The sequence below is a fragment of the Tiliqua scincoides genome, chromosome 5 (assembly GCF_035046505.1).
Source record: "Tiliqua scincoides isolate rTilSci1 chromosome 5, rTilSci1.hap2, whole genome shotgun sequence".
NCBI lineage: Eukaryota > Metazoa > Chordata > Lepidosauria > Squamata > Scincidae > Tiliqua > Tiliqua scincoides.
Genome location: NC_089825.1, coordinates 2,696,302 through 2,723,555, shown reverse-complemented (window position 1 = coordinate 2,723,555; position 27,254 = coordinate 2,696,302). Strand labels below are relative to the sequence as shown.

At 48.1% G+C, this 27,254-nt stretch overlaps 2 protein-coding genes across 3 annotated transcripts in view; one reads left to right on the top strand and one right to left on the bottom strand.

The window, feature by feature from the left end:
- Positions 1-1,167: 1,167 nt before the first annotated feature.
- On the bottom strand, positions 1,168-24,578 carry KLHL18 (kelch like family member 18). Of its 2 annotated transcripts, none has more exons than XM_066628425.1 (10): positions 24,411-24,578; positions 15,707-15,837; positions 14,815-14,955; positions 12,803-13,001; positions 11,341-11,501; positions 8,911-9,047; positions 6,518-6,755; positions 5,673-5,777; positions 5,441-5,552; positions 1,168-3,521 (listed from the first exon to the last, which is right to left on the bottom strand). In XM_066628425.1, exons 1-10 carry the CDS (start codon positions 24,549-24,551, stop codon positions 3,138-3,140), a joined length of 1,749 nt encoding a protein of 582 aa, XP_066484522.1. In that variant the 5' UTR covers positions 24,552-24,578; the 3' UTR covers positions 1,168-3,137. The 2 variants fall into 2 exon arrangements, with proteins under 2 accessions (XP_066484522.1, XP_066484523.1); XM_066628426.1 differs by having other exon boundaries at positions 6,518-6,740.
- Positions 24,579-24,636: 58 nt separating this feature from the next.
- KIF9 (kinesin family member 9) overlaps positions 24,637-27,254 on the top strand; it is a 40,949-nt gene continuing 38,331 nt past the window's right edge. Inside the window, exons 1-2 of the mRNA XM_066627667.1 lie at positions 24,637-24,709; positions 26,256-26,373. Of these exons, the coding sequence (XP_066483764.1) occupies positions 26,278-26,373 (96 nt within the window). The 5' untranslated portion in view covers positions 24,637-24,709; positions 26,256-26,277. The remainder of the gene's footprint in view (positions 24,710-26,255; positions 26,374-27,254) is intronic.

Sequence of the window (27,254 nt, the reverse complement as noted above, 5' to 3'; positions counted from 1 at the left end):
CTCTCTTCTCTGGACAGGTCTGCAGAACCGCCAAGCCCTGTCATTGCCAGGAATCAGACCATGATGTGGCAATGGGTTTTTTCTAATGCACACCTCCTCCATTCTAAATCGCTCTGGAGCCTGGTAGATGCTCCAAATGGCAAAGCAGGATGAAACTCAGCAAGGCCCTGTGTGCCAACTGCCTGCCCAGCCCCATTTTCAGCTCCCAAAATTTCTTCACTTTATACAGAAACAGAATTCCCACGGTCAGCCTGACATTTCCTAGTGCCCTAAATGGATGAAGTGCAGAGGGCGGGTATGCATCCCTGAACATCTGAGGTGTGCGCGCCAAGGTGCCTGGACTGACAGCAGCTGCCCAGCACAGTCACGTGTCGACCTGTCTTCCTGCTCTTTCCAGGCTCCCATGTTCACTTTCGGAAAACACAGACTTAACTAGGGGAAATGCAGCTGCCATGTAACGTGTCAGCTGCCTCTTCAACACAGCAGCATTTGTCACCTAGGTTGAAAGGTGTCTGTGTATTCCTGCATCTGAGGAGACCAGTAGGAGTCTTGCCCAGAAAAATACATGCAACAGACCTCACGCACATGAACTGAAATTCAAGGCCCCTGCTGGAGTCTTGCTCCAAAGCGCTTCTCTTAAGACAGTCATACAAAATGATTCTGGGCCAAACTAGACACAGCTGGAACTGCCTTTGAAGCCTGTGCCTGGAATTCTCAACACATTTACTTTAACCAAAAGTGACTGCAGGATAGGGCAGGGATGCAGACTGAGACAGTAGTGGGAGTATCTGTTTTTCAAAAAAAAAGAAAAACTTTCCCCCATACCATGTTCCCATTGAGCATGCTGTCCCCAGCTGCTATTAGCTTTAGGGACAACCCGGGGGGGGGGATTACATGAAATGGCACTGCAGGAAGTTAAGCCCCTTTCCTCCCACCCCCAACCTGCCAATGTGAATCACAGTCCTTGACAGCTATCTGTGACTAAATGGATTAGAAATCCCAAAGACAGGATTCAAAGACAAACAATGTCTAGCCTTCATTCAGACCACATGCAACGGCATATTTTACACCAGGGAGGGACTGGCAGGAACCATTCAGTATCTCCTCCCTACAAAAAAAATCCAGGAACAGACCTCTTAAGTGGCAACAAAACACCAGGCAAGGCAAGGGCTGTGGAATTCTAACTAAAACGTATATGTGCCCATCAAAGAATATGCCTGAACTGAAGGGTCTGGGGAAATTTGAAGCAAGAAGAAGGAAGATGACCCTTCATCAGCTATCAAACTCCAATGATGTAGGAACACAAAACAGAAGAATAAGACTGTGCCTATATTTGGCTTTGATGCTGGCAATGTGTTGAAGGAAAAGGCTCTGTCTCTGCTCAGCTGAGAATTTGGCAACCTGTGGGGTTAGCAGAGCTTGATAAAAGATCAGAAGCTACCCTTTGGGCAGGGAGGGTCCCAAACTGAGAAACCAGCTGACACTTAATGAAGGAAGCCCCACCACAAGTCAACATTTCCCTGCAAAAACTGATCACACATGCAGTCATCCTTAGGACTATGCTGAAGGCTGTGTGGGAGAGAGCGCACTTCACGCCAGTCCAGCTTGGTCTTGACCTGCAGATTTCTGTCCCATCAATCCTTGCCATCTTCCTGGATTGCTGGAACCTGGCACTTGGGCTCTCTGAAGCCCAGCAATTTCCAGGGCTTCTGTAGCAGCTGTCACTACGGGCTCCGTGGTCTGCAGAACCACATCCAAGTGGCTCTCTTTTTAAAACACACACTTGCCAAAACACCCAGAAGCAACAATTCCAAGAGCAAACAGAAAACATTACGGTTACAATCCTATAAACACTTACCTGAGAGGAAGCCCCACTTACTCTCCTGACAACAGCAGGACTTACTTCTCAGTAACCATGTATATCATTTTAAATGTCCTTCTCTTCCACCCCCAATTTGCTTAGTCTTAGGGCCAGCTTTGCATTTGGGAAAAATTCCTGCCTTGCCCGGTTTTCTGACTAAAACCATCACCAGCTTGCCAGGCACACTTGCTAATTTTTCACTGTGAAGTTTTCCAGACACAAGATGGGCCCCTTTTGGCTGCATATCAGACACATGAATGAGAAATCTCAGCAGAGCCCTGGGAAGTCACAGGCCTTTGCTTTAGCCACTCCAATAAGACTATCTGATTCATGCAAGGAAATGAGAACAACCTGCAGGAATCTGCTTGAGCCTCAGGAATGCAAATATTCATACAGACATAATCTGAAGGAGGAATCTCCTGGGTATAATTCACTCACTCACAGATACGAACCTCAGCGCTCCGCAGAACAGAGGTGAAGTTCTCTCCAGTAATGAACTGGTGATGGAAAGACAGGCCACCCCTGTGCGTGTCTGTCTTGCCACTTTTTCTCTCAGCCTGAAATTCAAGGCCCTCCTTGCTGCCTGTGTACCACCGGAACATGCAAAAGGAATGTGAAGCAAAGGGGGAAGCTACTGATCATATGGAGCCCCCTAGTGGTCAAGGGAAGGAAGGGGCATACCCTGTTTAAACAAGGAACTGATTTCTCATGAGCTGGAAATGGAGAAAATGAACCCAATTTCTCAGGGGGTGGGGGTGGCAAAGAATCATCTCCCTGTGCTGAACATAGAAGAAACAGTGTTTTCCTTGGCAGTGATTTATCCTAGAAAGGGAGGGCCCTCCTCAGTGGGATGACCGCAAAAACCATCAAATTCCTTACACTAAGAGTCTGTGCTAGCAAACCGAAACCCACAACAAAACCACAAGTGGACCAAGGCAGCGGCTGCATCAAACAAATGAAGAGGAGTGTGGTGGCAAGTCACTGGGAGTGTTGGTTAGTAAGTGGCAGAGCACTGGCCCGGGGGAGAGGCAGCCTCATTCATGCCATCGAATCTCCAGGATCTTCCGATATGAGGGAACCTCAACAGCAATGTGGTTCTGATGTGCTGAGTTGTTTCTGCATTTTCCAAAGAGTGAGGTCCCAGGCACCCAGGAACAAGGTCCCTCCTCTCTCGGCAAGTGCTCGAATCCCTCCCTCTGCAGACGGTCCCTTCCGAACGGGCTTTTGTCTCTGGCAGTTAGGGTTGCAGTCCAACATGTGCTGCCACAGAACCCCCTCAGATAGTCAGTGGGATGCAGCCCACCCCCACTCCTCCCTCATGACACACCATTGGAGCCATGAACGTCCAGCGGTTGGTTTCGGGGTCATACATTTCTACCGAGCTGAGGTTGGACTGTCCATCGTAGCCTCCCACAGCATACAGGCGGCCACAGTTTGCTACCAGGGAGACACGACTGCGCCGGGTGTTCATGGGGACGATCAGGTACCACTGGTCTGCCATGGAGTTGTACACCTCGGCTATGCTGAGAAAGCCTGATCCGTCATAGCCACCACAAACAAACATCTTGCTGCCCAAGGAGGCGGCTCCATGCCGACAACGCTTGTTGAGCATGCTGGCCACACTGTGCCATGAGGAGGTGTGGTGGTTGTAGTATTCCACCTGCAAGGGAAGGCAAAAAGGAATGCTGAGGCTTTGCAAACAGCACACAAACTCTCACCAATCTCAGGGTTCAGGTTTGTCACCAAATACCCACTCAACTCACATTCTACCTGACAAGTTGTACCTGCAGGATATACACAAATTTCCAATATTTGCCAACATTTTTAGGTGTGAATGTTAGCATATCTTCAGTGTACACCTAGAAGGACTAATGTGTAGAGGTGTTTGAAAATGGTGATATTTACTTTATTCCAAAGTAAGTCCACTGTGTTTCGTAAGACTTAGGCTGTAAACCTATCTTACTCACTGGAAACAAACACCACTACTAATGCGCTAAGAGTAGTCTTTAGTGCTTTTAAGGTTCTTAAAAACAAATGTAAGTGTTCTGAGGGAAGCAAAGAGCTGGGAGAGACCTCCATTCTCTAGCCCCCTCTTTCCTGCCCTCAGGATGCTTTCATTTCAAGTGAAGAGGAATCTAAAAAGAAGCAAAGTAGGTTCAGTACTCTGCCCCAAATTCACTCCAATGTTTGGAAAATGAGGATGGGAATTGGCAGAGGAGGGGTCACAGCCCAACAGAAGACCTTGTGCTCTGCAAGCAGGAAGCCTCAGATTTAATTAACTCCACCATCTCCAATTTAAAAACAGCACCCTGGGTGAGGATCCTGCCACAGTGCCCAAGAGCCACTACTAGCTGAAGGAGAGAGAGAGACCCTTGGCCCATTCAAAGACTAGGCAGCAACACACGCTGATGCTAAGACAAAGGAAAATGGTGAAAAGAGCTTCCACAGGAGTAGCACTGCTAGTCTGTGGCAGCAAACACAACCAAGAGACTCGCAGCACCCCAAAGATGAGCACATTTATTTTGTAACAGGCTTCCATGGACTAGTGTCCAATTCACTGGATGCAAGAAGTGCTGTTTCCTTCAACGGGGAGTGGCTCTTCCTGCCAAGGTCCTAGTTTTGCTATGCGAAAGGCTTTGTGTATTGCTTTTCAAGGGGGATGCTGGGGCTGCGACCTGGGCCCCTCCACACACAAAGCCTGCACTCTGCTATGATGTGGTGGCCCTCTATGACAATTTGCATATCCACCAAAGAGGACTCTAGACCACAAAAGCTAGTGCTGAAACACATTTGTTAAGTCTTTATGATGCTATGAGATGCTTCAATAACATTGGAAGAGGACAATATATATCAGTGTGCACACTCGTCTCCATATCTCATAGCAAGTGTTCTAAACATCTTGAGTATCTTTGGTAAAGAGCAAGGCAGCAACACAGGTAAAAAAGAGGCAGAATAGGCACTGCTGGGGAGGACACCACCATGGGCAGGGAAAACTTAGAACAAGTGTCATCCCTGAATGCCAGAGCTTGTTTCCTGCAGGAAGTGTTGGGGAACGTGAAACCAGCATTCTGTCCAAATCCTGCACTCATAGAAAGTCTTCAACTCAGCTCAGCCCCCACTCCATACCCAACAACCTCTTGGCCTGCTGGTACGGCATTGAGATCCAGATCAAAAACTCTGGCTTCTGGAAAGGATAAGACCCCATTCATACACTCAGGAAAGACATTCGGCGAATGCCCTCAGGGTCCCAAAGGCAATGACATACCACCCAATGCTGTAGGCAAAAAAGGGGAGTTGGACACTTGCGCAGGCAAAGCCTATTTTGGCCCACTCCTCCTACTCTTCCAATGAGGGTGGACAAGCCCATTTTGAAACCCCAAGGAAGTTGGACAAAGTCCACAGGCCATATGCTGCAGCAGACAGAGTGTTCAGCTCAAGCTCAAATCCTTGCTCTGTCATCCCTCAGTCTAACCTGCCTGACACAGAGGAGTCATGCAGATAAAATAAGGGCACTCCCTTGCCTTCAACCCTTGAGGTGGGACAAGAAACAAGCAACAAGGAGCAGCAAAGAAGACTCACACTGTTGAAGATCTGCAGTCCATCATGCCCACCGGAGACAAAGATCCTGCCTTCAAAGACGGTCACACCTGCTGCGCTGCGGTTGGAGCTCATGGGGGTCACCACCATCCATCTTCCAAAGAGAGGAGCAAAGTGAGAGAGTGGCAGCCACTGGAAGGAGAGTCCTCTAAAGGCCTTCCTTACAAGTGGGCAATAAAAAGAGAAGGCAGAAGGAACATTCAGAGCAACTCACTTGTCCATCTCCGGGGAATAGGTCTCCACAGAGTTGAGGGAGGAGGTGCCGTCGTACCCACCGCACACGTAGATCTGTCCATCCAACACCACCGTTCCCATGGCACTGAAACCAACCACAGACCCCAAGCATTAAGACCACGCTTGGAAGCCAGGGGACTTTCACCAGCAAGGTCTCAAGGGCTGGTTCTGTCTCTCTAATCATCCTCTCTGCTTATGTCCTATGCTGCCTGTTATGGCCTGCAGCTGCTGGGAAGTCACAAGTGCCCCCTTTCAGACTTAGCAGCACAGCCACCTGACCGAGTCAGATCATTAAATCAACCCTGATGCGCTAGACTTCTTATACATGGATAATTTGGGTAGATTCATGCTGGGAAGGCACAAAATTATGTCATTTTCAATGACATTTTTTCCTTCCTGGAAGAAGTTTCTGAGGTAGAGCTTGATAACTTACATTTCAGAAAGGGGAAACTGAGACCCAAAGACAAGACACACACACTCTTGTACAACCTCACTCAGCCTTGGAAGTTACTTGAACCGAGAGATCCCAGCCACCTGCAGTTTCATTGGCACATCTCATTTCTGATGGACTGTAGCTATTCAGGTGCTGACCGACAGCAAGGATGGCATCGTCCCACAGATATGACAGGGCAGAACAACCCCTCCCACTTGCGTCAAGGTCCCCTACCCAAACAGGAAGAGGAAGGGAGGACTGATGTGACTCCCTTCACCTGCCTTCATGATCTGAAGCAACAGGATGTGCAGGATCACGGGGGCTCCTGATCACAGACACATTGCTCCCCTCCCCCCATACTGCTCCCAGGCATGCCTGGTCCTCACACACACCTTCGTTTGCTGTTCATGCTCCCCACTTTGGACCACGAATCTGTCTCCGGGTTGTAAACTTCCACAGTGCTCAGCCTCAACTGCCCATCGTATCCACCAATGGCATACAAGAGCCCATTCAGCACGGCAACGCCCACCCGGCTGCGAGCAGTCGTCATCGGCTGACACTTCTCCCAGTGGTTGGCAATGGGGTCGAATACTTCCACCACATTCAGCGAGTCGCCTGCATAGAAATTTGCTGCTCACATTTTAAAAAGTGATAAGTGCAATTGAAGGCTCAATTCATAGCTGCCTCATCGAGACAGAAACAGTGTCAGAAAAGACTAATACAAATACATAAAATAAAATGAAGTTTAAAAAGCACACTTAGGCTCCATCCTCTGAGCAGAAGGTCTGGCCCAGTAGGAAGCCAACTGCTCAAGAACTGGCAGCTTTGGTCATTCTGCACTGCCAAGCAGGACCTGAAGTTTAGTTCTTGGACTGTAGGCTCCTATTTACTGCATCTCATTACAGTTCACTTTATGCCAATAAAGGTCTTACTGAACTGAACTGAATTACAGTTCAGAATATCAGTGAGATACTATTGACAGCTTGCTTCTGCTTTAACTTTATGGTGTCTGGGGAGGCACTACCCCATTTTTTGTTCTCTTGCAGCTTCCATTTCATGCATCAACTAGAATCCTAAATGTTCATCACTGCCTATAACTTGACAGGTTTGTTAGGGTTGTCAGTGACCAAATAGAAAAGAGATGCTTCCAGCACCAACTTTCCATTGCATGGTTGGGATGTTTCTGATTGTTGGAATCCTTGGCCTTGATCCACTGTTATTGTTCTATGTATATTTTGCAGGTTGCTTTGAGAGTGCAAATGGAAAGGCAGAACATAAGTTGGGTTCCCCCGTTTCATTTTTACATAGTGATGTTCTTGCTCAGAGGCTTCAGGCGGTTCAGAATTCAGCCACTGTGCTTTGATTAAACCACCTTAAGCTAACCCCTCACTAATCTGCTAGTTAGCAATTTGCTCCCAGTTTCAGTTCAAGGTGGCGATTGTGATCTTTAGCCTTAAATGGTCTGGAAACAGAGCATCTCAAGAAACACTTCCACGCATTATGAGCCTGCCTGAAGACTCCGTACTGAATCCCTGCTGTCCAATCTGTGATGAATGGGTACACGAAAGGGGGCCTTCGCCACTGTGATCTGAAATTACCTTCCCAAGAGAGTAGCATCTGGCCCCATTCTTGCCCGCTTTCAGATGGGCACTGAAAACACTCCTACATGGGCAGGCATTTCCAGATGTATGCTCTTAATGAAGAGCATTACCACTTTTTTTACCAAAAAAAAGCATTTTTACCACTGCTGTTCAAATTTGTACCAGAGGGTATTCGCGTTAAGTCTTTTGCACAAATAATCTTGTAGCACCTTAAATGTTTAATTTGTTTTCCCTTAGCCTTCTTTGTTATTGGATTGACCTGGACGTAGGCTGAGTGCCACTGCCAAGAGATCAAGACAACCTGGAAGGAGAAATCACAGAAGATGCTGCCCCACTGCTCACCCAGAGGAATGTCTAGGCTACAAATGGGGAAGCAGCATTGCTGGGGAAGGGATGGGCCTGGGTTTATTGCTTTCATACTCTGTATTCTTTTGTACTTTTGAACACTCATTGAGAGACACAGGAGAAATTAAATAATATAATTTTTATCTTCTCCATCCTTGAGGAAACCTGGATGTGAGGTACAATCAGGCATCTGCCCTCTAGATCAGGGGTGTCAGACATAAGGTCTGGGGGCCGGATGCAGCCTACGGAAGCTTTTTATCCGGCCCTCAGGCTCTCAGCTGCTGAGCAGTGCTGAAGTGTTACTGCTGCAAGGGCAGCCCACATGAAAATTGAGCTCTCTTATATTCTGAAATATGATCAAGATTTGTGTATTTTCTCTTCTGTCATTTGCAGCTAATGAATGCCTAAGTGAGAAAAAATGCTTATTTTTGATTATGAACTGTTCAATGACATCACTTCCTGCCTAATGACATCACTTCTGGCCCTCAGCAGGCATCATGTTAGGCACTTGGTATGAAACGAGTTTGACACCCCTGCTCTAGATAAATGGGATTAGCCTGGAAACTGAGCGCACATCATCTTCAAGGTACCCAAAAACAAACTGGCTACAGTATGGATTTACAGTCTGGGGTCCTCTCCCACTCCAAGATAAAGATTTCTTCTCCTAATTTCTTTCAAAAAATAAATAATTCTAACACTCCACACTAAACTGCAATTCCCGGAGCTGGCAGGTTATGACAGATCAGTTCATAACCAGTTTAAATTCACATGTATCCCAAAAGACTGCTTTGCACGCATCGCAGCATAGATCCAGAACCGGCAGCAGAACTGAAAGATACCTGCTGAGTTCAGGCCTCCCACGGCGTAGATGAGGCCTGCGATGGAAGTGCAGCAACGGGGGCGGGTTTTGAAGGCTGGGAGGTGTGGTCGCCGCTCTGGCATGAGGTGATAGTCTTTTGCCTCATCCACAAGGTCTCTGGAATTAAAGGCCAAGCCATAGCCTGGTGAGTGCAGAACTTAGAATGCAACACTTCAGATGAGAAAAAAGCTTTTCCATAGCTAGAACTTACTGTGGAACTTATAGCTAGAACTTACTGTGTTCTTACTGAACACAATAGGTTTACTTCTAAGTAAAATAAATAACTTTTCAAACACCTCTATCCATTCATACTTTGATAATGCTGTAGGTTAATAGGAGACAACACACTTCAAGTGCCTCAATCTCTAACTGGCTCCTTGGTCACCACCTGCCAGCAATAACAATGTACCCTTTTCTTCCAACAGCAAAGTTCTGCCGCCCCCACCCCGGTCTATACCAACAACTCGAATTGTGTGCCAATAACATGTCTACAATTGCACTGCATATGCAACTGCAGATCTGGCAGAGAATTCAGTGTCCTGAGATATCTCGGTTTTACTGCCAAAACCACACTATTTTTTAGCTTGTATGGCAGCAAAGGTAGCTTGAAAATGGTCAGAGAAATCTAAGTAGCTCAGGGGAGGAGTGGAGGTGAGCAGAGTCTCCAGCACCAGGGTGCTGATGATCTGCATGGATTCTCTTCTTCCATGGTTAACGGAAGGAAAATAACTCATAAAATCAGCAAATTCATTCAAGTTGGGCTAGTGCAAACTTAGAAAGTTTTCATACCAGTCTCTCTCACACACTTCCAGCCACACAAGTAGAGGAGGATATGGGCCCTACAGGACAACCTCTCCCTCCCTCAGTATTTCTGGTATCAGAAGTTGTCACAAAAGGGTTTGAAAGTAGAGCAGTAAAATGTTATATAAATCCACATGTAGATTGCTGGCCAAGCTATTCTCAGTATGTCATCTCTAAGATGAATATAACTTCTAAGATGAATATAACCTTATGACCTGTCTCATAAGGACAAAATCTGCTCTGGCGAATTAACAATTTAAAGTCAGAGCAACTCAACAGGCAAAACTTCACACTCCTTCCTGCCTGCTGTTACATATAGTGTAGCATTCAGTTTCCTCACTCTGTTAGGAAAGCCCTTGATCCTGAAGCAGGAAAACTGTGGATGTTATTTTAAGTATCAGTTTTAAGTTCTTGCACCTTTGGATCACAGCATGTTCATACAGACATACTAATCACTTTATTGCAAACTTCAACAATGATTTGAATGAATGAAAATGGGATCACAGATCAAAAGCAGGATGGAGACTGTGAGTTCCCTTACAAAACCTTCCAATGTGGGACAGTCCACAATATGTACATGCCCCTGTGAATCAGTCCTCTACCTTGGATTTTGTGGGAACCCTGAAGGCAGACAGCAAAGGGCCACACCTCTTCATGTTCTGTGATGTGCCACAGCTGTCCTTCATATTATGCAGGATGACAAAAGGACAGACTGCAGTGGCTGAATTCGGGACTGTGCCATTTCAGAATGTGGGGGGGGGGGGGAGAGACACACACACACACAATGTGGTGTAGTGGCCTGAGTTTTCAACTGACAGAGGAGAGACACTAGTTTAATCCCCATTCAGATATTACCCTCTCTCAGCTTTTCCACGCAAGGCTGTCTATCTGGGCAGTGGAGAACTTTGTATACCACCCTGAGCTCCTTGGATGCAAAGCAAGATAAAAATGCAAAAACCCCACTACCACCACCACATGTATGTATTAGATAAGCATGTTTGGGGCAAGGCTGTGCAACGTTCTCTCCAGGATGTGACAGCTTCTTACATACAAGGGCAGGCATTCAAAGATGGTAGTTCAGAATTCTGCCTCCCAAGCATGGGATCTCAAGTCCCAAAGCATGAGTTGAAGGCACGCAATAGTCATTTTACAGAAGCTAAATAGGCCAGGTCTGGTCAGTGTGTGGTTAGGAGTTCTGGAAACTTCATTTAAGCCACCTGAGTTTCATGACTGAAAAAGGCCAAGCTATACTTGCCATATCTGAAATGCCACCTCTTTCTGTGCAATGCAAAGAATGGAGAAGTAAAGAAAATAGGGTCTCCTGGCTCAGGCCCAAGACACAGAGGGCAAGAAGCAGCACTGCATTGCCTGTGCTGAACTTCAGGGGCAGAGAAGATAGAAGAGGGAGAGACAGAATCACGACAATGTTCTTACTTCCACAGTCTGCACAGGCAGGGTCATCCGGAGGATAACTCCCTCTCTGTTTTGCCTGCATGATGGAGAAAGGATTTCACGTTTGGGGCTCTGTGCCTGGCACTGCCCCTATGCTCCCTAGTCACACAACCCCCTCCCAACTCTGCTGCAGAGACACACACACTGCCACACCCACCTGCACTTGTGGCAGCAGCGAACGAGGTCGTCTTGTTGCACGCGGTCCGTGAGGAACTGTGGGCGGCAAAGGGGCAGCCGGATCTTAGACAGGAGTTCTGGCAAGCAGGGCTCTCGGTGCTCACGGTCGTACCTCACCCAGGCCAAGGCAGCTTCAAAGACCTGCCGGAAGAAGAGGAGGGACCCTGGTCAAAAGGCCCCTGCTCCCTGGGGCATTTGGTGGGCCGCTGTGAGATACAGGAAGCTGGACTAGATGGGCCTATGGCCTGATCCAGTGGGGCTGTTCTTATGTTCTTAGGTATCTGTCAGCAGAAGGAATGCTGGAGGATTTAGCTGCTGACCCAGGTTCAAATCCCACTCTGAGTTTATGGGCTGCACTGCATCTCTATGTGTATATTAAGGGGAGGAGAGGGAACTATCTGTCCTTAAAGGTTCAAAACTCTTTTCAGAATCAAGAAAAGGGATATATCAAAAAAGCAGAGTGGTTGCTGGGCCAAGGGCGCCCTCCTTTCATCCACTTCCAATGCCTCAGTTTGCTGGTATCCCCTTCTTCTCAGTATTCTATGTCCTTCCCACCAAACATCTGCCCAGTACAAGCCACCTGACCCGGAGGGCCTTTCCTGGGCCAGCCTGCTACTCTCACTCTCCTGCAACTTGCCTTAGCATCATTCAGGGACTGAGCACGTACTTGATGTGCAGAAAGGCCAGTCACAGGACCGCAAGGAGCAAGACCTCTGCTCAGGGCCTCAGAGGGCAGCTAGATGGGCCAGGATTACCCTGCACATGCCCAATCTCCTGTGATCTCGGAAGCTAAGCAGGGTCAGGTCTGGTTAGTACTTGGATGAGAGACTGCCTGGGAATACCGGGTGCTGTAGGCTTATACCATAGTCTTTCGAGACTGAAGGTTGCCAACCAGTTTCAATGGACCAAGAGGGAGATGACTAGAATGCTATCAAAAAGGCTTTCCGTTCCTCAACCACACAAGTCTATTTTGGTTTTTGTCAGTATGTTCAAACAGATGTTGTCATGGGCGGGAAGCAGGTGAGCTCTAGAATCCATTTTTGGTGTGAACAGGGAGCAAGACCCTACTGGGAACGTGGACACTCCCTTCCTTCTGCCTCTCACATCTTTTCCTGCAGCCTCAGGCAGGGACAGGTGGGAATGGCTATGATCTAATTAAGTTACCCCAGCACTGCATTAGGCTATTGTGCCACCAAGCCCAACACTGCCATAATCGAACAGCAGATACTCTCAGGTGGAGGTCTTTCCCAAGCATTGCAACCAGAGACACTAGGGGCTGCATCTGGGCCCTTCTGCACACAAAGCATCTGCTTGGTCACAGACCTGCAACCCTCCAAAATGTGTCAAGAAGCTGACAGGGCAGCAGCTGGTCTGTCTGCACCCGAGTCTACTTCAGAACTTTCTAAATCATGTCCTAGACATGCCACCCCTGTGGCAGATACCTGTTCTTCTGCTTTAACATGGAGTTCATCTCTGGAGACCAGCTCCAACACATCTTCGAAGGGCAGGGCCAGGAACTCCTCAGACATGGACACCTCCACAAAGTGCTGGTGGATGAAACTGTTGGCTGCGTCGTAGAGTACGGCACACATCATGGTTTCGGCAAACTGGCGCACCCCCAGGCAGTTCTTTGGGTGAAGCCTTTAAGGTTGATGCAAAGAACAGAGCAGAGGAGACGAAGCATGTTAAAAAGAGGTTGGTCAGCGACGTTCGAAATGATTCATCAGGCACAAATTATCTGTATAAACGCCAGTGCCAACATTTGTTACGCTTGAGAGTGACCAAGAGACAGGACCCAGGAATGGCCTTGCAGAGATGACTCAGCTTGATTCTCAGCAGAAGAGTGGGGAGGAGGAAACAAGTGTAGTTCTCATCCTTATGGCAGTGCCAAGTGCACCCCTCTTCCCGTGTTCCATACAAGTGAATGGTGGGCATTCATTCCTAAGGCAAGAACAGGGTTGTGTGTGGACATTGTGGCAGAAAGGGCAAAACCTGCACATCAGTTTCATCACAAGGTGGTGTGAGCTGGCCCATGCTCACAGGGATCCCTGAAGCCCTCCCTCTGAGCACATACAGAGTCTCAGCCATGATGACAGACCTCTAACTACAAATAATAAAGAACCTTCCTAGAAGAAATACCAGGAGAACAAACGAAACGAAACAGAAGAATTTGAAGAAATCAAGATCAGCATTATGGGCTCTTTGGGGAGGAGAAACAAAAAAATTCTGGGCTAGGGAAATGCAGCAGAAAGACTGCTGGGTTCACAGGTGACCCGATTCTCACAAACAGCAGATCAGGGAGCAATCCTGTGTTTGGTCTGTACCATTCACACAGAAAACTAACATGTTAGGGGAAAAAGGCGAACTTCTTCACAACATGCTAGTTTCACTGGGTAGTGATTTTAATGCATTTCAGTACGGCATAGCATTCTGTCACGTGAACCCCACCTCAAACCGAACACAATGTGGCCAGTCAGAGAGACTTTCAGCAGTTTGGGAGAACTAAGCCTCAGATTAAAGTCTCCATAAAACACATCAAGCAGCTTTAAGCAAACCACTCTCACTGTCTTTGTTACCCTTGAAGCTCATCCTTTCTCCAGGAAAGACCGAATAGCACAGATGATACTTTAACATAGAAGAGACATATGGAGATGCATGTAAATCCAGAGCGGGTGGATGTGGAAATGTTCGCAAACCAAGTCCCTTCAGCATAGGAAGAATAAATCAGCAAAACTACTGGGTTGTTTTGCAAACTCTGTCCTTCCATCTGTCTCTGTGACCATAGCAAGTGCTTTGGTCTCAATGATTTACCCAATTAATAAAGTTCCTTTATTGCTAGTAACCTACGCCCTCTTCCACTGATGTGGTTATGACTGTGTCACAAGCACAAGAAAACCACTAAGTAACACTTGCAGTAGCAGGTTAGTCAAGATGGCTGTAGGTCATCCCAGTTCACTGACTTTTTCCCCCACACCTGACAATGATCTGGCTTAAATCCAATTGAGGAGTCGGGGAAGGAGCTCTGGTCTCTAAGGAGGTCACATATTTTCAAATTCTCCCGTCAAACAAACACACTCTAAGAAACACTGCGTGTCTCACCCCCACGGAAGTACTAACAGGAAGGCAAAAGAAGCACGAAGAAAGAGGTGCTGTGGCAACAGGACAGGCTGGTGAACATGGCGCTGACCCATCAACCCTCCTGCAGCTGGCGAACAGGGCCCCAATTGCAGGGACTGGTTAACGCTTTCCTTTGCATGGGTGTGGCTTGGCGCATCTACTTGCTCAAGTTACCGGGTGCCTTCTCCTCTGCATGCAGTATCTTGTGCCATGGGATGGGTGTGCTCTGCAGGATTTATGTACATGTGGCTGATTGCGGGGACCGGGGTGGACTCAGATGCCTGCTGTGTCCCGGTCCTATGATTCAACCAGTTCAGTCTTTAGAAGAGTCCCTCACCTCTCTCGGAGGAAAGAGCAGCAGGCATCCTTGATGTTCTGCAGCTGCAGGAAGCTGGCCCCCATTAGCAAGGACTGGACGTTCTGCTGGTCTATAGCCAAATGTCCATTGTAGGCAAAGTTGATCAGAGCTTCCAATGCACTAAATATGGTAGAGAAGAGTGGAACAGTCAGCTGTAGCAAAAGACGTCTGCTTTGACAGAAGAGGTTACAGAATACAAGTCTGACTAGTTTCTGTTACAATTTGCAGGTTCTCACTGCATACCAGTGAGAAGTCAGACTTTCAAACAACAAAAGCATCACACTTCTAATCAAATGGAAGACAGAGATTAATACAGACAAAACTCAAATCAGAATGCAAGTTAAAAGGAGCCAAACTCTTAGAGAGCAAGTTAAAAGAAGACAAACTTTATCAAACAGCAGGATTTCATAAGATTATTATCCATATATGGAATTTGCTGCAAAATAAGTAAGTCTCTAGAATGCCATCCTAGTACCCCTCTTTAAAAAACATGTTTATTCCCCTTTTCTTTCAGCCCTGTCCCAAGTAGGTGACAATATTTACTTCACTTGCAGACACTGTTAGGTGGTTTAATGTCAGAGGCAGCAGCTTCCCAAGACCACCAGCAGCTTGCCAGGACCACCACAGCACTTTGGAGTGGCTGTGGCATCTCCAGGTTGGCAGGGAAAGACCCTTGGAGATTGGCTGGCACTCAACAAAGGCAATTCTGACCTGGATGAACCAGTCACCTGACCCAGGAGAAGGCAGCTTCATATGCTCATTTACATACTTCCAGGCTACGGCATCCCCATGGCAAGAGTTTTAAATCATTTCACGTAACAGCTGTTTCTGTACCACAGCACACTGCAATTCAGCAAGAAGCATCAGTTACCTCGGATCCATGCCCTGCATGACAATTTCATCTTGCTTGCATTCCATCATGTCATTTGTGAACATGGCATGGAAGTAAGGAATGGAGGCTGCCAGGACAATCCTATGGGCGCTGAACTTGTGATCCCCAACCTGCATAGAAGAGAAAAGTGACAAGCTGACTATTTAAGAATGACACATACGTAAGATTGGGGATACTTCTCTGAGCAGTAGTATATATGGCGAACGGTCTAAGTGCTTTAATGGATAACATATTAAACATGATGTGGCTGTGTGACATAGCAGCAAAGGCAAATAAAACTCAAGGCTGAATCGCTTGAATAGAAGGATAGTGTCTAGATCGCAAGAAGCAATGGCACCAACTGTATTCTACTTTAGACAGACCCTGCCTGGAATACTGTACCCAGATCTGGGAGCCACAGTTTAGAGGGATACTGACGAAGTGTGAAGCAGGTCCAGAGGATGGCGAGGGAGGGTGGAGAACATGTCCTATGAGGGGACATGATAACTATAAATATCTGAGGGGCTATCATGTGAAAAATGCAGCAGATTTGTTCTCAGTTTTTCTGGTGGGTAGGACCTGGTCAAATGGATTTAAATTACGGCAAAGGACATGGTTCAACTTTAGGAAGAATCTCCTGATGGTACTAGCTGTTCAACAGCAGTAGACTCTCCATCTTCAAGCAACGGCTGAATAGGCATCTATCAGAGATGTTGTAGTTGTGGACAGCCCAAACTGGCAGGGGGTTGGAATCAATATTTTATGTCCTTTCCCACTCCACGATTAGCTATGATTAGCTGTTATTATTAGCTATGCCATGAAATGGACTGGAACACACTTCAGGCTTGACTAGAACTGGGAAATACTTCAGTGCAAGATTTAAAGCAAGTGTTGATACACAGCAATTTAATTAACATTCCATCTAGAAACATTTATCCCCGACATGCTATTTTCAGCATCCATGACAAACAGTGTTCCAGAGTCAGCCATCAGGCTGTATTATCAGACATATCAGTGGACCACAACCACTTCCGGCACAGTGCACTGTGGCTGCTTGTTGATGTCTGCACAAAAAGGGTGGATACGGGTTAGGTAATTATTAATTTGCAACAAAAATGTGCACATGCTGAACAAGAAGACCCAAAAGGAATTCAGTTCTACAAATAATTCTACACTAAGTGGGGCAAGTGAGTTTGCACATTAAGTAAGCTTTTCCAAGCTCAGTATCTGAAGTTTTGTAAGTTTGGGATATGCTGAAGCAAACAGTACAGTGGTAGGACAAAAGCTTCAATGAGAGGATGGGTGGATGCCTAGAGAACATGAATTGGCCATGAGTAATAACAAACAGCAAGTGTGGCCCAGCAGCTGTCCAGGGAACAGGGCTTCCAGGAGACCTGGGTTTGTGCTCTATCTCATCTACCATCAAAGGAATGTCAAAGAATGAACAAGTCCAATTTTACAACACTGTGGCTAGGCTTCCACAAATAGAAAAAAATGGTGCTTGACAGCAGCAAATGATCTTTGGTCTTGCATGATCCCCAGAGCTTGACATGCATAGCTCTCCTTTGCACTGCAATGTGGAGAAGTTGACAACATAAGGAGCCTCTTTCAAGTAGCAGGAGATGCTTCTGAAGGTTTTACCCTTCTCAGTACAGACCAAAACAAAACCGGCTTCTCTCCCAAAGAACTTGAGGGGTCAAGAGTTGGTGAGAATCACTAATAATGGTTGGTTAGTAGGCCAAACCAATATTTGTTGACTCCAGTACCCAGCAATCATGTGGAGCAACTCCATGTTTCATCTGTAAGGCAGCTTTAGTACATGCCAGAATGACTGTTGTTTCAGGGAACAGACATTGGTCAGAGGTGTTAACACAGCCACCAATCCATTACAGCTCTCTGTACTTGTTTGACAAGTGCCTGTTCTCCCCTACACACATTCACATTTGAGCATCAAGTCCTGCAGGTGTCATAATTCAGGCAACATGGCTGGAAGCCAGTCCCCTGGCATGAGGCAATCTGTGAAGAACTCCTGTTCATGAGCTCTCTAGGACTCCTCCTTGAGTTATGAATTCAGCCTGTTCCCTACACCTCCTGTACCTGATCAAAGCACACACCTGTTCTAAAACAAGGTCAGAGGTAGAGGAATTTATGTCAGAATGCCAGATGCAAGGGAGGGCACCAGGATGAGGTCTCTTGTTATCTGGTGTGCTCCTTGGGGCATTTGGTGGGCCGCTGTGAGATACAGGAAGCTGGACTAGATGGGCCTATGGCCTGATCCAGTGGGGCTGTTCTTATGTTCTTATGAATTCATTAGGAAGCCAAGAAGATTCAATCGAATTAGAAGACTTTAAAAAGGATCAAAGGCAACATAAAAGTGTTCTTAAAAGCATATTTTTTATTTCATCCATAACTTCATTTACTTTTCTGTGCAACTAGGTATGGTCAGTTACAGCACAGTCCCTCAGTTCAGACTGCGACAAAGATACTTAAACAAACCAATCTTGTGGTGAGGCAAAAATTGACAATTTTATTCCTTGCATTGTATCCTTCTCTTCTTACAAATGATTCAGAGGGGCATAAATGGTTCTCTCTACCAGTCCCCCCAGTCTTATCCTCACCACTACCCTGTGAGGTTTATTCAGCTGAGCAGAAGAAGCAGTCTCCTACAAAGTTCATTTTGCTCAACAGTGTCTGTGCGGACCATATATAACAGCAGGGGTGGCCCAATTGCGGCTCGCAAGCCACATGCATCTTCAGGAAATATGTTGGCTGAGCTCCTCTTTGTGTCACAAGTAATGTGAAAGAAATAAATTATATAATATAATAAAGAAATAATAAAGCGTGAAAATTTTTTATTGGATTAAAATGTAAAAGGAATGCTCATGGTGAGTAAATATATGTAAAAAAAAGGAAATACTCCTTAAATACTGCGGCTCTCAAAACATCTGAAGTGTATCATAGTGGCTTTTACGTTAAGCAAGTTTGGCCACTCCTGACAGAGTGAAAGCTCAAGGCTCCCGCAGCGAGCTTTGTGGCAGAGCAATGCTTGAACTTTGATACAGATACAACCCTTTATGCTGTCTATTTCACTGGAACAGGCAGACAGCCTCATACACACAGAATTGTGCAGGACAGGGTGAAATTTTCAAGTTTCACTTTCCAAAAATTGATCTCTTGAGGTAACAATCCCTTTTTATCTCCATAAGGATTCCCAAGTGATTCAGCCACATCCCCTCTGACTACCTCTGGTCTGTTCACAAGCGATATTCTCAATGAAAATGTGAGTTCTAGCCAGAGATCCTTTTCTCTATTTGGTTATAAGTTACCTTGGAAAGAGCAGTGAGCCTGTCTTGGTCAGAGGTGGTCAACATTGTTTAATGTGCCAACCAGGGATATTAGGCTCTTTAGAGAGGCTCATGGCACCCTTGGCATGTTCAAGTCAATTCAATCACCTTTAAAGGCCAAATGGGTACAAATGGCAGGCTGGAGTCCTTATTCACAAGTCTCTCTACTGGTGAAGTAGCCCAAAAAAGATGCTTCAATTACGCGACACAGTTGAGGTGAGCCTGCAGTCAGTTCCTGGCAGCTATCAGCCACTATCACAAGACAGCAGGTGCTCTTTTAAGCCTTTTCTTTCCTGACCTTTCAACGGTGACCTGCCGGCAATATACTCCAGGAGGTGAAAGACCTGCAGATGGTGAAGGGCATCATGAAGGCAGGAGGCAACTGACAGTGACACTTATGCCAAACAAGAAAATTCATGAACATTCGTATTATTTTCCCTGAACCTTTCATAAAAAACATATGACTAATCACAGATCCAACAAGGCCAGCTCAATCAGCACATCCTGTCTCTAAATAAACTGCCATCTGCAGTTCATTCAGCATCAGCACTAAGAACAGTCTGAGGCAGCTAGGATAATGCAGGCCGGAAGGGGAAAATATGCCGCAGCAGGGCTAGATTATTATTCCCAGGAGCTGAGCACTGAGGAAGTTCAAAGTTCACCCCATCAAACTGCAATTCTACATACCTGCTTTTCTTACTAGCGAAACTCCCATTCTATCAGCTGCTAACTAATATCATGCTTATGCTAGACTACCTTAATCTTAAATAGCCAAATAACTCAGGATTACTGGGAAATTGATGGCGTGTCATTTCCTGAACTGAAAGCATAAATACACTTCCAAAAATAGGATAGTGGTGGACAGACCTGTTTAGCCATTTCTTCAAGGGGTGGTGCTAGGAAGAAACTGACACATCTTCAGGTCACTTTTAAAGTACAACTATGCATTCTCACCCTATACTGGTAGATGGCTGCTGCCCATCGGTTGGATGTTAAGGCTTCATTCCACATTTTCCTCCCAGTCCCAGAATCTTGCCCCTAACTGCCTTCCCAGAGCTGGGTTACTTGCAGAGGAGGGATGTGTCCAACTTCTGACATTCCCTTTGAATGGATTCCTCTCTTGTGTGCATACACATGCACATGCATGCACATGCTGGATAGTTCTGATGCTAGGAGTCTTACAGAGCTAGAAGGTACTTGCTCTCTCTCCCTGGTGCAAAGACTTAGACAGGCTGCTCATTTGCAACAAGGAAAAGGTCTATTGAAACAAAAAGGGAAGACAGAAGACCAAGGGCCAAAGCTTATGTACTTGGAATCAAAAGCAAAGTTCCAAAGAAAAACAAACACGAACTAAAACTTCCCTGTTTTCCAAGTTCACTTGTAGCCAAGAGGGCTCAGTTTGTTGAGCTCCCTCCCAACACCAAAGAGGAAGATCACCTCAGAAATTAACCCTGTCCTCACTCAACAGCCTCAGCCTTTTTCCTGATCTGGAAGGAATCCTCTGGTGCTGCTCTGAAAGACTCATTTAAAGTTAACAGACTCCCCAATTTCCTGCCACTGAGTCTGATGGCCAACTTGAATAAATGAGCAAGTGAGAGGAACTCAGCAGGGGCACTGAGGCTTTGAAAAAGTACGTGTTTCCCTTGGTGATGCCAGGCAAGTTGGCACTCTTGTACACATATGGGATGGCAGGCAGATGGTGAAGGTGACAGACTGACTCCTAGGTCAGCATCAGCATACCTGCCAGATGGGGATGTCCTTTCAGAGAAGGGGGCCTGCTCACCATAGCAGCATTCACAGACTGTTTGCTAAGAATGTTGGAAGACATGTTCTACCAAAGAAGAACATCTATGCAATGTCAGCTCTGTTCCAAACAACGGATTTTAGCATAGGGAGGATAATTTAAAATGATCACTGAAAAATGGTCTCCCTTATGACCAGATATAACTATATTATTAAACGGGAAAGTGCTCAATGGGTTGACCATTTGTTTCCCCCAGAAATTATGATAACAATAAAGCTGAATACTGCTAGATGCTTTGCTACAAACCCTGTACTGCATAAATGTGCATAAATGCACATTTGCAAGGGTTGCACCCAGCAATAAATGCCCTCCCTTGAAATGAGAGCATTCTTGGCAAACGTTCCAAGATGTGCAATCCAGCTTGTTTCCGGGGTGGCAGAGCAGGGAAGATGCTATTCTGCTGTATTTTAAGCAAATGTCAGACACTCATTTTTAGTAGTCTTCCATTTCCAGTTATCTGTCCCAGTCCTGACACACGAGGTGTTACAAATTTTAAAGAATAAATAGTATTATGGTTGGTTGCCACTTGCCAACTAGAGTTGACACCACTGACTGTACAATGACACATCATGCTTCTTTACAAAACACATAATTAGAGGTGTTTGTTTCTGGTGAATAACGCAGGACTACAGCCTTACTGAACACAATGGACTTACTTCTACTTAACCCAATTCCGCCCAGCCCACAGGTGTACACATTTGATCCCTGCTGCGTATACACAACATTGGGCAAAATGGCCTAATGAAATGTAGCTTTAATTGTGATCCATAGGAGTCTGTTGTGTTTCATTGTTTTACTTATTTTGTTTTCATGTTTTGATATGTTTTATCCAGAACTGTATTGGTATTTTATTTTGTAAGCCACCTTGAGTGCCCTTGATTGTGATAGAAATGTGTGCTATTAATTCTTTAAATAAATAATTAAACAAGCAAACAAACAACACCATTTTCAAACACCTCTACACATAATTAAACTCTACCATAAGAATAAGCTCTTAAAAGGTTTTGGGCCATACTACCAAGATATGGGACCTCTACATTCAGAGGCAGTGCACTTCAATACAGGATGCTGGAAAGCAACACGGGAGGAGGGCTACTTCCATGTCATGCTTGTGAACGTCCCAGGAGCATTTTAGGTGGCCACTACAAAAACACAGAATTGCTGGAGTAAAGGAGCTTGCTCTGATTCAGCTGGGCAGGTCTCCATGTTCCTATTCAACAATGGCAGCCCAATCCTAACTTGCACTGGAACAGGCAGGCCAGTCGGCCTGTGCTGTATTCCAACACAAGTTGGAGCCAAATGCAGCATAGGGAAAGGCTGCAGCTGCCCCAGTGAGTCTGCTCGGATCTGAGCCACCTCAGGAGGTGCAGCAGATGTGAGCAGAACAGAGCAGCCAGAGGCTGCTCCGTGCTGCCCAGGAACGGGGATCAGGATCCGGCATAACCAGAGTCCTGGCCGTGCCTCCCACTCCCTGCCCACCCACCCCCAGGAACACCCACCTCCTGCTCGACCTCCCCCTGCCCTGGAATGCCTCCCTTCTGCCTTCTCCCCATGCAGCCTCCCCCCCACTCCTGTGCTGGCCAAGCTCAGCCAGCGCAACTCACCCTGTTGCTGGGGCCCACGGAAGCACAGGGAGGCTGGGGCAACTTCCAGCAGAGTGGTGCAAAAGTGCTTTATGGCACCTCTGTGACACTCTTGGGCCAGTGCAAGAGACTTGCGCTGGCCCAAGTCCCTGCTAGGATTGTGCCCTTAGACAAATTGCACATGAGTTCTAAAAGGAAATTCAGGGAAAGATCGTAATGGTCGTAAAGAGGATCGTCATGACAATGTTGGAGGCTCCCAGCTTTAAAATGGGGTGAAGACCTTTAAGACACAATAGAGGAACGCTATAGCTCAGTACCAGCCTTTACAAAACGACCACTGCCAAACTGCCTCTGTGCCAAGAAAGGAGGAAGTATTCATTCCATGACTCACTCAATCTGTAGCGTGGTTATCCTATATGCAACCATTCACATGCAGTTGCGGTCTGCATGCAGGGGATGGCACACCACAACCTGGGCCAAAACCCAAACCTAATTTCTACAGACTACACACAAAACATAAAAATCACAATAACTGTGAATTATTGCTACCATCAAACCGAGCCAGAACCTGGAATGGTAAACTGCGGAACATTTCTAAGACCCTGCACACGTACAATGATACAATACTACGCACAGTGGTTACTCCCAACACTTACTTGGGACGTATCTCTGAGTGAACTTTCACAGGATTGTGCTACGAGACTGTGACCACACGTGCTACAAGCAGGCCCTGTCTGCCAAACAGCCCACAGATAAGAGCTTTCACCCAGGTGTGCCATGCACAGCTTCAAAAATATAAATGCTGAGAAATGCACCTCTTGGTAAATGTTACAGAATTTGCTTCCCAACTTCATCATCCCACAGGGGAGTGGGTTGCATCTCCAGGAGCACCCACAACCACACCGCCCTCACCCCACGTGTCCCAACTCCTTCATATTCTGCCGGTGGCAGCTTCACAAATCTGGCTCTTCTCCTCCATCCTGAACATACGAACCACCCCGCTGGATCAGGTGAAGGCCCGCCTAGTTCAGCTCCCTGTATCCCGCAGCGGCCCAAAAGACGCCTTCACAGAGTCCAGGCTCCGGTCATCTCTCACGCCCGTTACTCCAACTTCTTCTTGCTGGTCCCCCCTCGGCCCATCTCAGTCCCATCGCCCCTTTCGCGCCAATGCTCGCTCCCTGCCACTTGTCGCACAGTTCACATCAGGCCCCTCCTCAGACCTTCTGCTCGGCTTCCTGCCCGTACCCTGCAAACCTCAAGGCGGCCCTGCCACTCCTGGCCCTCTCAGCCGCCCTGTCCTGCCACACGCCTGCTTGCTGCCCTTTGCTCTCTAGGCTCTGCTGCCTGAGCCACAGGGAAGCTCTTCTGCTCCCTCCTTCCTCCCTTGCTGCCCCCTGGAAGCCACCTCTGATCGCCAAGAGCTGCCCCTCTCTGGAGCCCCATCCTTTCGGGGAGGGCCTGCTCCTCTCCTTCAGTTCCCACGCCCTGCTTTGACGAGGCGGGATGGCTTTCAGACGCTCTCCACGCCTCTCCCGCCCTCTGCCGGTCCCAAAGGGCAGCCCCTCAGGGGCAGGGGCCCCGTCTCTGCTGCCCTACGAAGCAGGCAGGCGTGGTGGGTGGGGGGGCAGGCAGGCGAGGCAGAGCCTCCCCGCGGCGTGAGGCGCACTTCGAAGGACTCCAGCGGGGAGGCCCTGCCTCGGAAGGCTCCCGTGCAAACAGTGACGAGCCTCGGCGCCTCGTCTCTCCAGCCCCGCCAGGCTCCGCCGCCCCCCGCCACTGCAGCGCCCTCCGCCGGCTCTCCGGCTGCGCCCCTGCTCGCACTGAGCGTGCGGGACCCGGACCCGGTCCGGCCACCGGCTCCGACGGGGCTGCTCCCGCGCAGAGGCTCCCTGGAGGGGAGCGCCCGGCCTGAGGCCTCGCTTCCGGGCGGAGCTGCGGGCCCCTGAGCGGCCGGCCGGCCGGCCGGGGCTCACCTTGAGCGTGACGTCGCAGAGCTTGCCCTGCCGCCGGATCTCGCCCATGACGCCGTAGCCGCGGCGCGGCAGGTCGCGCACCGAGAAGTGCACCAGGTCCTCCGCGTCCAGCTCCGGGTCCGGCCCCGCCGCCTCCAGCATCGCGACGGCCGCCGCAGCCGCGCCGGAACTCGCCCCTCCCGCCCGGCCCCGCGCCGGGACCGGCACTTCCGGCGGAAGCGGCCGTCGCCATAGCAGCCGAGCGCTTCCCGGCTCGCGTGCGGCGCCGGCGCGCCTTCCCTGCGGAGCGGCGCGTGGAGGTGCGCGGGGAGGGGGCTGCTCCTCGCCCTCCCGCCTGTCGTGGGGTGCCCCGCCCCGCAGGAGCACGCGCCCCTTGGGGAGTGACGTCACTGCTGCAGCGTGCTCGCGTCACTTCTGGGGTCGCCGGAGGAGGGGCTGGCAGAACTGATGTCGCCGCAATGGTGTCACTGTGACGTCAAGCCACGCTGACGTCACTTCCAGGTTCTCCCAGAGCAGGAGGGGCCGGCAGCTTCACACCCTGTGGAGGCTCCCCTTGAGAGTGACGTCACAAGGATGACGTCCTGGTGGCAGAATCGATGTCTCCGTGATGATGTCACCGCGATGTCAAACCGCTTTGTGATGTCACTTGCGGTTCCCCCCCCCCGGTGAAGAAGGGGCTGGTGGCCTTGCGCCCCACTCCTCCTCCTGTGGGGGCTCCCTCCAAGGATGTCACGTGGCATCGTTGTGACATCACTGCCTCGGTGGCCAGGGCCTCCAGGCCTGCCTCTGTCACTCGTCAACCAGTGATGGTCCTTCTGGAGGAACTTTTCTCCTTCCCTTTCTGAAGCTCCCTTGAGTGCCCAGTCCTGCATATGACTGCTCAGAAGTAATAATAAGAAGTAATAATGAGACTGCTCAGACTGCTCATAATAACCAGAGAGACTTACTCCCAGGTAAGCGAGGACGGGACTGCTGCCTGAACCAGCAGCCACAACCACGCTGGGTGGCAGCACACTGCACGCATTTACTGTGCGTTGGGCAGACAGAAGAACCTGCTTCCTCCTGGCAGTCACGTCCATGCAGAGATCCCCAGTTCAGGAGGACAGTGTGAGGGAAGGAGAACAGCAGTCCCTACAGCTCATCCTGAGCATAGCCACTCAGAATCCCCATTATGTTTGGGGCCTTGTCCCAGGAAAGCGCAATAGGGCTGTAGCTTTATGATTTATCTGTTTTACAAGTTGCCTGATCCTAAACAGTGGCCATTTCCACACCTTGCTGCAGTGAGCCTACAAACTGCATTGTGGAGAACTCCTTTCTTTTGTCTTCCTCCCTGTCGCTCTGCAAAATGTTTGAATACTTCTTTTGCATTATCAAATATGGCTGTCTCTGTTGACAGCCCAGCTCCTTTCTGTGACGCTTTAGAAGTAAGTCCTACTGACTTACGCAAGACTTCCTGATAAATAAGTACATGCAGAACTGCACCCTTTGTGTGTTAGGGTGAGCATCTGCTCCTAATCTAAGAAGTATCCGCAATCAGATTATTATTGTAGCAGTCATTGTTTGCCGTGGTATAGCTGGAGGGGGGCAGAGTGCTCAGTGTGGCAGGGAGCGTGCAAGCGGCCCCTCCCCTTCGGGGCCATTCCCATATGGTTCTGTTTTGCTCCCCCCGCCGGGAATGGATCCAAAGGGGAGGGGCCGCTCGCATGTTCCCTACCACACTGAGCGCTCCGCCCCCCCTCGAGCTACGCCACCTATCGTTTGTTTACTCCATTTTCAAGGGCTGACATGAACTGGCCACTGGAGAAATGTGGTTTGGACTGTGATATTCCATTTTGTCTTCCCCAGCTTCCATTGGGATTCCATCACAATGTGCACCAAACCGAAGAGAGTGAATGCATTTGCACGAGTTAAGCCAACAGCTGATTTTCCCCAAGACATGTTAAAATTTGGGGCTGACAATAAGGTAAGCAAATGTAAGAAATAAACTGGTACAAATGAGTTACAAGGGAAGGCGTCTTTCTTGTTACACGCTAAAATCTTTGATGCCACAATATAGGAATGTAAGAAAAACCCTACTGGATCAGGCACAGGTCTACCTCCTCCTAACATTCCAATACCTACGGTGGTCCTTTGATGGTCCTGCTTCTGGGAAACCCACAAGAAGACAGGCTGTCCATAGAAAGATGAGCTGACCAGAGGCATCTGGATTGTGAAACAAAATGCTGAACTAGGGCCCAATCCTATCCAATTTTTCAGGGCTGGTGCTGCCATGCCAATGGGATATGTGCTGCATCCTTTGGTGGGGAGGCAGAGGTCTCCTCAATGTTAGGGAACATTTTTTCCCTTACCTCCAGGCTGCATTGATGCTGCACCGATGCTGGAAAGTTGGATAGGATTTGGCCCTTAAAGTGGTCTTTGATCCGATCCAGCAGGGCACTTCTGGTGTTCTTATTTGCAAAATTGTAAACATCTGTGGACAAATTCCTGGGTTTCCTTTAACTGTTTGTAAGAACAGTTGCATTTCTAGAGTGACTCATGAAGAAGCCCTCACTGGGAGCTGCACCCCTGAATGACCAGAATGGCTCTGTAGCTCTGAAAAGGTGCAGAGAAAGGCAGCAAATATTAGGAAGGGGTTGGAGCGCCTTTCCTTTTGGAGGAAGGGTAAAATGTCAGAGCCTTTCTGATTTAGGAAAAAAAAGATGACTTGGGGGAAATGTGCTAGAAGTTTCTATAAGTAAGAATTGAGTGAAGAAGGGCAGTAGTGTAGCTAGAGGGGGCAAAATGGTAAGTTTTGCCAGAGCCCCAACAAGCTGTTTAAGCAGTCCCTCCCACTTGCTGTCAGAG